The 14,223-nt window shown below is 39.7% G+C and overlaps 1 protein-coding gene across 1 annotated transcript in view; it reads left to right on the plus strand.

Moving 5' to 3' along the window:
* PARD6B (par-6 family cell polarity regulator beta) overlaps window positions 1-7,075 on the plus strand; it is a 31,804-nt gene extending 24,729 nt beyond the window's left edge. Inside the window, exon 3 of the mRNA XM_083146476.1 lies at window positions 5,841-7,075. Within this exon, the coding sequence (XP_083002602.1) occupies window positions 5,841-6,682 (842 nt within the window). The 3' untranslated portion in view covers window positions 6,683-7,075. The remainder of the gene's footprint in view (window positions 1-5,840) is intronic.
* The last annotated feature ends 7,148 nt before the right edge of the window (window positions 7,076-14,223 follow it).

The raw sequence follows: 14,223 nt of genomic DNA on the forward strand, positions 1-14,223 counted from the left end.
CTCTGTCCACTTAAGTTTGATCTCTGGTGCCAGAATGCCTTACTTGGCATACACATGGGGCAATTGTAGCCCTATTTGTAAGGGATCTGACTAGAACACTTAGAAATGAATCACGGATCGCTCCGCGTGTATACCCCCGAACAGCGATGCACGGTCCCACGCATTGCCAGTGCCGGGCTACATTTATACTGCATTCAGCATAAATATAGTCATGGCCGTGTTCTCTTAACAGAGAACACTGTCTGTGCCAGATCGCTCGGCACACATTGCTGGTGCTGAGCGATCTGTGCTAAGCAGTATCACTTTACAAGAGGCACCCATAGCCCTGTGTGTATGGGGCTTCAGGAGAAGTGATTGAACATCTGTTTTAGTGCTCACTGTAGCATAAGTACTGTCTGGATGTATTGAATATCAAAACATCTATGTAAATAATAGATTGGATGCTTTAGGTTCCATATAAAGTGTTTGTATACAGTACATTGGATGTTGTGCTTTTCCGACCTAGCAGCGCACTGATATTAATACCCCTCCCGGCCCTATTCACATCATGCAGAACAGAACTGACCACATTGTTAGTTTGTGTGGTAGTGACAGTACCACTTTGGATATGATCGTCATGTTACTTTTGTGTTCTTATTCTACTGTGGTGTATACACCGTTTGATTTGGTGTATTTTTCTATTACATTTTGCGTATATAAGCAAAATTGAACAGTTTTCAGAAGCATTCGACCCCGATGTGCGGCATCCAAATCGAATAAAAAAATAGACTGTTCAGGCAAGACTATACAGTACAGATATGTACAATATAGTCTAAATCGAATGTGTACACAACACCGCGCAATTGGATCCCGATCAATTCAGGATTGAATAGAAAATGAATAACTGGTGTGTACGCTACTTACTACTTTTAAAGAGATGTACAAATTCTTCTAGCTGAAGATTTCCCTAATGAATTGCTATAATAAATTGCCAGGATGTTGTGGCTATTTAAAATAAAATGTATGACTTGTACATAACTATCTCGGTTAGGAAAGTCCCAGTGTGCAAAATAGGTGCTGAAAATTTATAAGGAATTTTGGTACTTATGTATTATCTGGACTCCCATGTTAAATGCACCCCATTTTTTCATACCTCTACTATCCAACTACGCATGGAGTTGACTTTATATAGTGTGACGAGTGCAGCGAGCCACCGTGCCTGAAGCGTGGTGAGCGCAGCGATCCCCGTGAGGGGACGCGGTGTCATAAGAAAAACGGGAGTCCAGATATTACATAAGTACCGAAATTTTAACAACAACCCATGAAGCACTTTTGGGAACCATGGAAATAGAAGAAAACCATTACTCATCTGAAGTAATCTACAGCAAGGCAAACATCGTAAACCAGGCTAATCCAGTGTCTTTAATCCTAGAAGACGTGAATTTAAATAGTTTTTTTTTGTGCAAAGCCCACCACAAGGAACGCAGGAACATCCAATCTTTCTTGGACTGACAGTATTGAGTCATTTATTAATAAGCCCACTCACAAAGAATGACGTACAGTTTGCATGTGTCCTCATACACCAAGCTTCAGTATGCCATATGGCATGAGCTGTGCTGAGTATCTTTACCACATGAATGTGGACCTTAAATTCATTGCAATCTGATAATACAGCATCACAAGATTGCACCGATTAATCTGACACTACATTGTAGAACTTCATATAGGGAAGCCAATCCCGAGGCATTTTTTCAATCCCGGGTTTCGGGATTGAATAATACTCAATCCTGGGATCCCGGGATTGGCCTCCCTAATAATAAAATACATTGTGTACACATAATGTGCACACAGGCTGCAGGACACCCGGCAGTGGTGCAGCAGCTCTAGTGTCCTAATCACTAATAACAGCAGTGTCCCGGCTGCCGTACGCAGGCAGAGGAAGCAGCAGCGGGCTGGGGAGAGAGAAGCGGGAGAAGAAGAGAGCCCTAACCTGGCCACAGCTAATCGCAGGCAAGTCTCTAGCGGTGACAGCTGCCAGAAGTAGAGTGGGGTGCAGCCAGCGGGCTGCGCAGCGTGACCTCTGACCATTTTGCGCTGCGCAGAGCCGCTGGCCACCGCCAGGCATCGGGAATAGCCAGGCATCATCTGAGTGAGTGCTCAAAATCCCGGTATTGGAAACTCCAATCCCAGGATTCAAATCTCGGCAATTTGGGGGCCAAATCCCGGGATCCCACCAATCCCAGGATTGGCCACCCTAGTTGCACACCTATAAAAATGTTGCTTATCACATTTAATCTGTGCGGTCACGTGAAGTGGTTTTGGCACATTCCAACAAAAGATGCCTTGCACTAGCAGAGTGGCAAATGACCTGAAAAATAAAAAAAAGTACAATCCTAGAATACTTAAAGAAGAGGGTTTTTGTACAACTGTCCCACATAAGTGCTGCTGTTGTGAACTAAAGACATCTAGTTGCTATTGCCACAGAAGGTTCTGAGTGTTGAACCGCATAGTGCATAAAAATCATCTGTCCTGATGGCAACACTTACTACTGAGTTTGGCGATCTGGCTGTTTTCGTGGTTTGCCTGGGCTCCTTCCTTTCAGTGAAGGTAGTTCTTGATGCTACATCATACAGTGATATTCTGGACAATAAAAATACATAATAAGGTTACCTGGGGTAGAAAAGATAAACAGATTGTGTGATCCATATATTTTATTAGTGCATGAAACAAGATTTTAAAACATGAAACAAAGTTTGTGTCCTATCTCAGGCACTGAATTTGACATATTTCGTGCCAGTTGCATATCATGTTCCCAGTAGTGCCATTTACAGATGTCCCAGTAGTACTTTCAGCAAAAAAAGAATTACATTCTGGAAACTATGGATAAGGGACCTGTATATAAGAGATGTAGATAAGGTATGGCTTTTGCAGCGGCATCCTTCAAGAAATGCACAGCTGGTCACATCTGTAACTTCTCCTGTTAGTGAATAATGGTGAGTGATGTCAGGTTGGCAGCTAGTGCAGTGAATTTAAGACTTTAAGGAATGTTTGGATCCTAGCACGGAGCAGTACAGTGGATAAGGCCAGTCTTGCACTGCTGAAAGGGAATCATTCCTACACCAAATAAGGTCTGCTATAACCATATGATTGTTAAGCCCAATACATTGTTGACAATATCGCTCAAAAAGCTCTTTGTGAACAATATCGCCTAGTGTGCAGGCTCAATATCATTAACTATGCTCATGTGCGGGCCATTAAGGAACCCCTGCCTCGTCTGAACGAGGTAGTCCTCAACAATAACGGTCATGCTGCATGATGGGAGTCCTTGTTAACGACAGTCGTACGGCTTGTGATCCAATGCCCAATCCTGTGGATCTTTTAGCTGCATCTTCTGATCTTCCCTGCTGGTGGTCTGTGGGGCTCGGGTATTTGGGAGTTGGGGCGTTTGGACATGCTTGGGTGGTCGAATATTTGGAGGTGGGGTGGACATGCTTGGTCTTGTACGGGGACTTGGGTTTTTGGGCGGTCGGGGATTTTCGAGTTAAAGCGCTCTGGTATTCAGGTGCTTTTGGGCAGTCTGGTGTTTGGTCGCTTGGGTGTTAGGGCTCGAAGGCGATTGGCGAGGGAATTAGCCATTGTGTAGACAATAATAGCACTTTTTACCTTACCTTCTGTGTTGGTTGTGATTTTTTTTTTTTATTTGTTTAAAAAAAAAAACTTTATTTGTACCTTGCAATGTTCCCATCTTGATGTCATGTCGGGTAAAGGTGAGTGGTGATTACACCTAGACTCACCAGCTATTTATATAATTAAACCTTGTGTAAGCATGAGCAAGAGATGGTTTTCTACAAATAGCAGTCTGATTGTTCTAAAGGTGTGTCTGATAACTAAATACCTAGCAGGACTGTACGTAACAAGTTGTGATGCTGGAGTGTATCCTCAGCGTCCACAGTTCAATCATTATGTAATGCCTATATTAAGAAAAAATCTATGTCACAATCTGCACACACCTTTCTATTTACACATAACTGGGTTTTGCTGAGCAATTTATGGAAGTAAGTGGAGAATCTGATTTCTGTTTCCCACTGCTTGGCCAGAAGTACGATTATACAACGCGATATCTAGACATGAGACGTCTCCCATTTATTTTGCTGTTCACAATTCTTCATTATAGTTTATGTCTATGTTCCTTTGTTTTGCGTTCTAAATGCTGCCCAAACTAGTGGGTACAAAATGGGTGTTTTCTGCAGTGAAGCCGTACATGGATTCACCTCAGAATGAGCGCTCATGTATGCCAGCAGTAACTTTTTTCTTTTATTTATGTGTTGTTGCTCACAGGCTTCTGTTGTATTAACTGATGTACCCTTCCTTCAGCATAAATGTAATATTTGTTCAGTGAGTTCTGTGTACAGGGAAGTGTTTTACATATATACACAGTGAGTAAGACAGCCTGTTCAAAGGCTGGGTACACTCCTTGAGCATTTATGTCCCCATTGTGGAGATCTGCTATACATATCATGGAGGACATTTATTAATAACCGGCTCCGCCCTCTTTGTAATGTGAACATTATACAGGTAGAGGTATACTTTCTAAGGGTGTCAAGGGTGTTCTATCGAGGCTGTTGGAACTGACTATGTGGGTGCATATATTAATAACCTAAACTAAAGTGATCAGAGTCCACAGAAGGATACAAGGTGCACTGTAAGTGTTTCCTTATAGCTTTTCTCTCAATTGTCTTTCACTTGTCTCCTATAAACAATAGGTGTCTCATGTCAGATTTTCTCACACGGTCTGTAGTGCAGGTGCTGTAGTCTGAGCCAGGATAAATAAACGTGAATAGAGCAAGAGAGAAACTGGTGACATTGACTTCTCTTCAAGGTTGTTGGAGAACAGAGATGCACAAACATTTTAGACCATTGTGGTGATTGTAGTAATTTAGAGGGGCCTAATAATAAAACTTGAAGTAAAGTAATTAGTTTACAACAGTAATAAACTTCTTCAAAGTTATGTCATAACTATCAGCAGTGTGAAATAGTCCCTGTGCCGTAGTAATGTGTGGTAGTAGCGCGCTGGTGCACCAGCTATAGTGAAAGCTAATACAATGTGGTGCAGGGAACCCAGGGCCAAATGTATGGATCATAGGTTCAACACTATGAAGGTCGAAAATACTTTGTCGAATACCAAGTCTTATAGTGATACCGTGGACAGTTATAAACTACCAGACAACCAGCTAGTTGGCTGCCACTTTATCACTTCTTGAGCCTTAGTACATCTGGCCCCCAATGTGCAGATATAGAAATGCTGTAGTAGGACTTCTGTCCTGTGCTGTCACACAAAAATGGCCTCCCTGTGTATTGTCTGCAGGTGCAGTGATTTCTCCATCAGGACAGCCGAGATGTTGATGATGTTTTATTTTAGTAACATTGATTACAGGACACTACCCTATTTATACTCTCCCATACCCTGTATTAGACAGCTTCAAATATGCTGTGTCTCCTTTTACTTTTACCTTCGTATCCATAATTCTAGCAATCCTCAAATTCATATATAATTCATATAATAAATATTGTGGTTTTGAAGTAAAGCATGTGGCTATTGCTGAGACAAATGAGATGGCCGAATCGGTCACAGGAAAAAGACCAATATGTGATCGGCAGAGGGAAGTTGTCGTTCTGCCTGTATCATACAAGGGGGATCATTTTGTGCTCTATTTTTAGAGACCATTTTGTTGGTGGCACTATTTACCTAATAGCTGTAAAGTCCCTGTTTAATTGTGTTCTCGAGTGTACAAAAGCGAATGTGTGTTTTTCAACTCTATGGATGAATTCTAAAATATATATATTTTTTTTTTCTTTCACAGAAGAGGCAGACTACAGTGCCTTTGGCACAGACACTTTAACCAAAAAGAAGACTGTACTTTCGACAGTGTTGCGTCCAGATACCAACCGCAAGAAGCCGCATTTGGTTATTGGTATGCCCAGTGATTTCAGGCCAGTTTCATCGATCATTGATGTCGATATTCTTCCTGAAACCCACCGCCGGGTTCGTCTTTATAAACATGGAATGGAAAAACCTCTTGGTTTCTACATCCGCGATGGCTCCAGCGTCCGGGTAACCCCACACGGCTTAGAGAAAGTGCCTGGCATTTTCATATCCAGACTTGTTCCTGGTGGATTAGCTCAGAGCACTGGATTATTAGCAGTCAATGATGAGGTTCTTGAAGTCAATGGTATAGAAGTTTCCGGTAAGAGCCTCGACCAGGTTACAGATATGATGATTGCTAATAGTCACAACCTCATCATAACGGTCAGACCAGCGAACCAGCGGAATAATATTGTACGGAACAGTAAAAACTCGGGCAGCTCCGGGCAGTCCACAGACAGTAGCACAAGCATGTATGGTAATATCTCATCACAGCACATAGTTCAGAACTACCACCCGGAGGAAGTGGAGAGCGATGAGGAGGACATAATCATAGAGGAGGAAGGGGAGCCACAGCAGATCCCTAGGGCTGTGCCCTCCTCTGAGAGTATGGAGTCTCTAACGCAGATGGAATCCTCTCCTGATTTAACGCAGAATGGTTTTATACAGTCAAACACTTACAGAATGCACCTATCCACCAGTCGTGGCAGTCTGGACCAAATTGAAAATAGCTATGAAGCAAAAATATTGGAAGAAGATGGTACAATAATTACACTGTGAATGCCAAGTCTGGTGTCTGCCTCATTGCACATGTTTAGCATTTGATCTATGTGAAATTATCTGTGCAAATGTCATGGGTTTTATTTTATCTTTTGTTTTTATGAAGAAAATATGTTGTAAAGTCTATATTGTCCATTGTAATCTTATTTCCCTCAGAGCTTACTATTGTATTTTTGTGAAATGAAGGAAACGAAAAAATAATCAAATGTTTTTTTTAATGTTTTAAGTTTTACATTCCATAGGTGAACAACGAGCTCCATTTGTATTGGTGGATTCTTGGCATGTTGTGTAATCTGACAGGTTGCCTATCGTGTGTTCAGAATGTTCCTCCCCTTTTTATGTTTTAATATTACTTTTTAAAATGTTTAATATTAAATTCTATTTTTGACTGAAGCAGGCTTTGTTGCCTTGCTGTTGTATGGCCACTGACTGGTGAATGCACTACAGATTGCACAAGAATTGTAACACTATTACTGCTGGGTAAGCACACGGTTTGACATGTATTATGACCAATCTTTTGTGATTTTTATGAGCACACAAAATATTAAGAAAGGCACACGTAGATAAGGGCAAAACGGATAACTTATGTCTCCTTCTGTACTTTAATGTATATAGATAACTGGATTTGTTTTGCACATATGGGCAACTGGCTTGACCGTTTTTATATAGAGGGATTTCATTTTAGGTGTCCTGCTCTGCTTTGTCACAATATTGCCAGAAAATAGTCACTTGGACCACGTGATAAGCATCACCGTAAAAGCGTACATCATAGGTTAATATATGTAAAGCCATAGGGGGGTTTTCGCATTTATGTATTGTATGCTCTAATCTCTTGTGTATGCCTTTTTATATATTTCTATATTTGCCCAGGCTTCTATGTGTATTTATTCCCCCCCCCCCCCCCCCCCCTTTTTATTTAACTCTAAACATGGCAGTTGTGTTTTACGTAATTTGTGTCCTATACACTAAATTCTGAAACATCCCTACACTGGATAACACATAAAATAAAATAACGGGCATAGGATCCTTGATTTAATCATTTTCATTTGCAGTGTGGTGATCCTTTTTTTTTTTTTTCAATTTCACTCCTTTTAAAAGAAAATCTGTCCTTTTTGTATAGCCATGTCCTTTTTATACTGTACTAAAGTCTATCAACAATAATCTAGATATTGTACTAAAAAATGTACATAATATGGTTAAATCTGATGCTGCTAAAACCATTTATTGAACAAAGCCGTTATGAAGTTTATCGTACTCTGTATGCTGTTGGTGCGGTTCAGTTACCGAACTGTAATGGGACCTACACATGGGGCAATTTCAGGGCATTCTGTAAGCAATCTCACTAGATCGCTTAGAAAGTGCCCCTTCATCGGTCCGTGTGTAGGGGTAATAGTGATGCTATTTAATCACCGGTCACTGGCCCTGACTGATCACACAGCGCTGACACATTGCTGTTTGCTCAGCGATCTAGCATCGCTCAGAACGTCAAGCAAAATCTCCCTATGTGTAGGCCCCTAACGTAGTCTGACCAAGAAAAGGCCTCTGTTCCAAAGATTTCCTGTAGGAATGGTAAACTATGTTTTGATAAGGGCTTTGCAGCATCTTACAACATCATACAGAAGGGTCCATTTACATCTTGCCTCCTTGCACATTAAGCAGCCCTTCTAGTCATGCGGGATGTTCTAGCACCAGGCATTTCTTTGAACGGCTTTTTACATTAAAATGCATCTTATTTGCAAAACAATTGAATAGGACACGCTATGGTCATTAAAATATGCGGCATGCCTTTTGTGTGTGACTGCAGCTGTATTTGCGTACAAAATGCTGCACTATACGGCTTCCTAGAAAACACTAACTTAGCATTTCATACGCAGATACAGGTGTGATCGTACACTATGCATATTCTGCATATCTTTTTCATCTCGGTCTGCTTGTGCGATGCAAAGAAGACTCTTGGGGGCAGATTTATTGAGCCCCATACACACTAGGCAATATTGTTAACAATATCGCTCAGGAAGGAGCTTCTGAGTGATATTGTTCACAATGTTGTCTAGTGTGGATGTGCGTTGTTAACGATGAGTGAGATCTACTGAACATGCAGGTCAAATTTGGCAATATAGCCAAACAACCTGCATCTTCTGCAGATCCTGGTGACGTCACTGATTGGTATCGGCGGTTCAGTGTGTGTGGACAACATCGCCCGCCTGCAGCTGAGTATAGTTAACCATATCAGCTGCGATTGTGTAGTGATTATGGGGCTTTAAGCCTTAACAAGAGATAAATGCCTGGGTGATAGTAGCTGATTGGCTGTTTCTTTATCAATCTGCCATGTTACAGGCTGTTTGAAAAAATGTCAGGAGCTTATTGGCTGGTCAATTATCACTCTATCTCCCTCATATTTATCTCTTGTTAAGGCTTAATACATCCGCCAGATTGTCAGTAAAGATGAGGCCTGGCACTAACAGAGTTGCACGGCACCTTCTCGCTCACTCCCGCCAGTCATTTCCCGCTGCATGGAGTCTTTAGGCAAGATGTATGAGGACACATCTGTAGGTAGCATTTTCTTGCTTGAATTTTTTTTTTTTACTACATGTCTTAATTGCTATACTTGCTGTATGATCAGTATATAGTAACATAGGGTATGTTCTCGCAGTGTGGTAAAATATATATATATATATACAATTGACATACTACCTCTCATTTTTATTTTATTTTTTCTCAAACACTGGAATAGTGATCATTTATATTTGGGAATTTCCAGCCGACCTAATCCTCTGGCTTCTGTATAGTGTTGTGCGTTCTAGCATTTCTGTAGCCATGCATTGGTTTGTCCCTTCCCAGGAGGAGATGACGCGGAGAAATGCCACATGCTGTATTTAACGCATTACTTCCATAGACTTCTCCGAGGTAGCTGACACTGTTCCTCCTCTCCATACATTTTAGAATAAGCGCAAGTAACGCGGTTTCCAAAGAAAGTATTTGTCATGCAAAACTAAAAACATTTGCATGACTCGGTCACGAACAATGGCATTCTTGGTAAACACTGGCATTTAAATGTGTATGTTTTGTAATCCCAAAAAAACATTTGCAATAGAAAACCAGATAAATATATATTTTTTTATATATTAAGGTGTACATAAATATATTTCTTCAAGTATACAATCAGCATTGTATATAAATGGATATAGGTACTCCAGCTAAGGGGATATGCAATTACCCATGATCTGATTCCTGGTCATTTCCTTGCTGGAGGCTACTCTGTTATTCCCGATAACCTGGCCTGCGCCACAGTTTATTAGGGATTATGTTTCTTTTGTCTCTGGCAGGCGAAACAATTCCCTGAAAATGGGTATTTCTCACTGAATCTGTGTGTTTTCGTGAGAATTTTTGGGGGTGACAATAGGATAATCCCGGGGTAGCAAACTCCAGTTCTTGAGCACTACAAACAGTGCGTGTTTTCCAGGTTTCCTCATAGAATCACAAATAAAGTAATTAGGTCTACCTGTGAATCTTTTAAAATGTGTCATTGAGTAATGAGTGCACCTGTGCACAAGCTTAGGTGGTTTGGAAAATGTGAACTGTAGGTAGCTCTCGAGGACTGGAGTTGGCTACCCCTGGTATAATCCAAAATAAAATATATCGGAGAAGCATTGGGATAAATGGCAAAAAACTTTTCCCTTTTGATGTTTCTTCTGTAATTTGATTTCCCCTAAATATTTTGAGCTAAACCTAAAGAGGATAAAAGAACAGAAAGCATTGTATTATCGTGATAAACTGTTTACATCTGACCTCCGTTGAATAAAAGGCCCTTATTTCATTTTATATGTGCAGGTAACAAAATGTCATGTTCTCCCACTAAATTCCTTGTACATACACTACTTCATTAACTCCTCTACATGATCACAGCGCCAGTGAAGGATGTGCTACATACAAATAACACAAACCCATGTGCACATACCTACTCCTTTACCAACTGTAGTACCAAGACTCCATTGAATCTATGCCAGTGACTCAAATATTTAGTACTGTGATATTTGAAATGTGGGTCATCTAGAGACTAGATTTATTGTGAAAATCTAATCTTGATTAACTAACTGCAATAGATTGTACGTTTGGTCATCAGCCAATTTATTTACTATATGATTTGGTATTACAATGATGGTTTGCAGATTCAGCTGCTGTAAATGTAATCTTTCTTGTATGTATGGTCTATTGCTGTACATTCACAAACATTTCTGATTGGCCAGTTTGACAAACAATCTAAATAATTTATAACGACACACTTCCAATACAAATTTAGGAAGTATAGTTATCTATGCTTTAAAACTTGATGTTAATGGTTTCATTGGTATTTCAAATAAACGTTTAGTGCCAATGGCCCCTATTATGGTAAACCTGAGCTGATTATTACCTCGGGTTACTACTATACATTGGTGTATATGACCCATGAGAGGGTGAAACTTGACAATCATTACAATTACATTTCATTTATTAAATATGATTAGGATATATATATATATATATATATATATATATATATATATATATATATATATATATATATATATATATATATATAGTTAAAAAAAAAACTAAAACTCAAACTATTGGTTTGCTTTAAAGATTGTCTGATTGCCTAATTACTAATCTATGCGTTTCCTAAAATGATGAGAGTTATTCAGTGCATGCATAGGGAACCCAATAGATAAAAATACTTCTAAAAACCCCCTTGTTTTTAATCTGCTCAAAGCAATGCAGGATTTGTACTGGAGGTGTAAAGCCCTGTACACACACATCGATTTGATTTCCTATTAGATCTGGCATTAGATCTTTCCATTCGATTTGGCATTAGATCTGTACTTTTGCTTTAGATATCGAATTCGATATACATTTATGGTACATTGTACACATTCGATTTACTAGATCGAATTCGATATTTCCTTGGCTGCACAGTAGATTTTTTCTGTAAAAAAAGGGGAGCGCGCTTCAAATCGAATGTAGATCGAAAGTGACACAAAAAACATTTGATTTTTGTTTCGGATTCGATTCTATTTTGCTTCTATAAGCAAAATCGAATAGAAAATCGGAAAAAAAATCGATGCATCTGTACAGGGCTTCAAACTGGCCATACATCAGAACAACCACAATCTGAGTTACGGTTTCCCTTGACCTCCCCGGCAGCTTCCCAGATGCAGGATAGATCTTGTCTGTAATTTCACATAAGATCTGCAACTCCCTGCATACTCGTCCTTTAGATCATGTGCGCAGTACATAAGATCATACGATCCATCTCACAAACCGTGGGACTGTGCATCGGATCATAATCGGACCAAAACCACTCATGATATGCACAAAAACACACGCAATGCATCGTACGTCAAATAGTGCATTTGGGCCTGAAATAGTTCTGATGTATGGCCACCTTAAGCCTCCTCACTTGTGGATCAGTTACTCATCGCTATTGCTGATGCTTTCGGTCTTCAACCAAGTTCAAAGGATCGTGATTTTTGTTCTAATTTCTTAATGGTTCACTGGCTGCCAGATATGGGTACATTTTCTTGTCATGTGCTGCAGATTATGTTGAAGTGTGTCTCATAGTTGGGATGGAAATTTGCATAACTGTATACAGAAGCTGGCAGTGTCATCTGCAAACTTATCTGCCCTGATTTAGGTATAGGAACTGCTCATTTTACTTCTTACGTGTGGAAAAATGTTCTTTCTATGGCTATACTATAGAAAATGTGATTTTTACAAGAATGTTTTAAATATCAGTATTTTTAATACTATGTAATATATGCATTTGTATAACTAAATGAAGTTAATTTTTAAACAATCAAATCATAGCTTCTGCGGTTATGTTTGTCTTATATTTTTACAAATGGAGAAATAAACTGATACATTCTGATGCACTTGACTTTATTTATGGAGGGTTGGATGTGAGAGCGATCAGGAATTAAGGTTTCTTACGTTTATCTGAGTTACAAAACCGTGGATGCTTTGGCAAACATGAAAACCTTGGAGGATAAGCTGTTCTGTTTATGGCCTTGGATAATAATGGATTTGCATTTCAGAAGTAACACTGTAACACAGTTTAAAACATTTAAGGCCCTATATCAAGCTGGTTCTTGTTTGCTAATTTAGGAAAATCACCCAAAGAATGTTTGCAGAGAATTTTTTGTTTTCATTGCAAAAATACTTTTATTATTTATATAGCATACATATATTATTATTATCGTTTATTTATGTGGCGCCACAAGGGTTCTGTAGCGCCTAAAAATACATAAATGAGCAAAACACAAATAACTCATTACAGTACAAGACCATTTAGGAAAAGTACATGGTAAATAAGGATAGTTACATCAGGGGAGAGGACACTGAAACAATCATTAGGGTGGCAGAGATGTATATATTCTAAGAAAAGTACATGAGGAGAGAGGGCCCTGCTCGTGAGCTTACGTACACAGTACTTTAAATACAATATTGCACACAATTCATTTTTAAATCTTAACTTACCAGTATGTATTTTTTTTGTGGGGGGGGGGGGGGGGGTGGATTGTGGGAGGAAATGCACATTAGCACGGAGAGAACATATAAACTCCGCACAGATACAGCCTATGTGGGAATCAAACCCAACACCATATTGCTGTGCTGCAGCATATCGTGTATGTGCCGCATTTGCGCATTTTGTCGTGCGTAATATACATTTGCTCGACAAAACAATCAATAAAAATGCAAATTTCAATATATAAATCTTACAGAAAAAGACAACTTTGAAATTAAATTTAGAACCTAACACGTGGGTGATAGAATAAATATTTTTAGGGCTCGCTCACACCTATCCATTCTTGTTTTACACTTCACATGACAATACATTTATGAGAAGGGTTTAAAATCCGTGTGTTGTCATCAATGCCGTCATTGGAATGTTGCTTTTAATGGTTTATGCGGTATGTTACCACCTCATGGCAAGTTGTGTTGGTAAACGCTTAAAACCTGTAAAATGTGTTTAAAAGCACCCCATGCACATTAATGTTAGTTTTCATGTGCCTTTAATCATTTGTATTAATATGCACCCATATGAGTAACGCGGAGCTTGGCATTCCTTTCAGGTGACTAGTGGCTGGGTCAGAGGTCAGGTATGAGTGTGGGAATACTTCGGCTTTGTGTACTTTTCAGTACAGGACCTACTCATTTGTCATGAACAAAATACTGCCTCATCAATGCCGGTGTGTGGAGTCCTGTTTGCCATTTTATGCAGCTTATTCCAAGTATGAAGAAGCCACGACCTTGCATTTAGCAGATTATAAATCACATGCTGTAAATTTTGTCCTGTCATGTTAATGAGTGCACTGGCAGCTCCTGGCTTTGAGGAGAGACTGTATCTGAGCATTACCCGCCACAGGCCAGACATATAATCTGATCCAGCCCTGTGTAATGCAGCCTTACCATCCTGCCTTTCACTAAGTAAGAGGTGGCAGGGGTTTAGCATAGCAGGAGGCCAAGAAAGGAATTACACTTCGGATTAGTCTTCCTGCACCTTA

This window comes from Crinia signifera, chromosome 6 (assembly GCF_055691185.1).
Source record: "Crinia signifera chromosome 6, ASM5569118v1, whole genome shotgun sequence".
Classification (NCBI taxonomy): domain Eukaryota; kingdom Metazoa; phylum Chordata; class Amphibia; order Anura; family Myobatrachidae; genus Crinia; species Crinia signifera.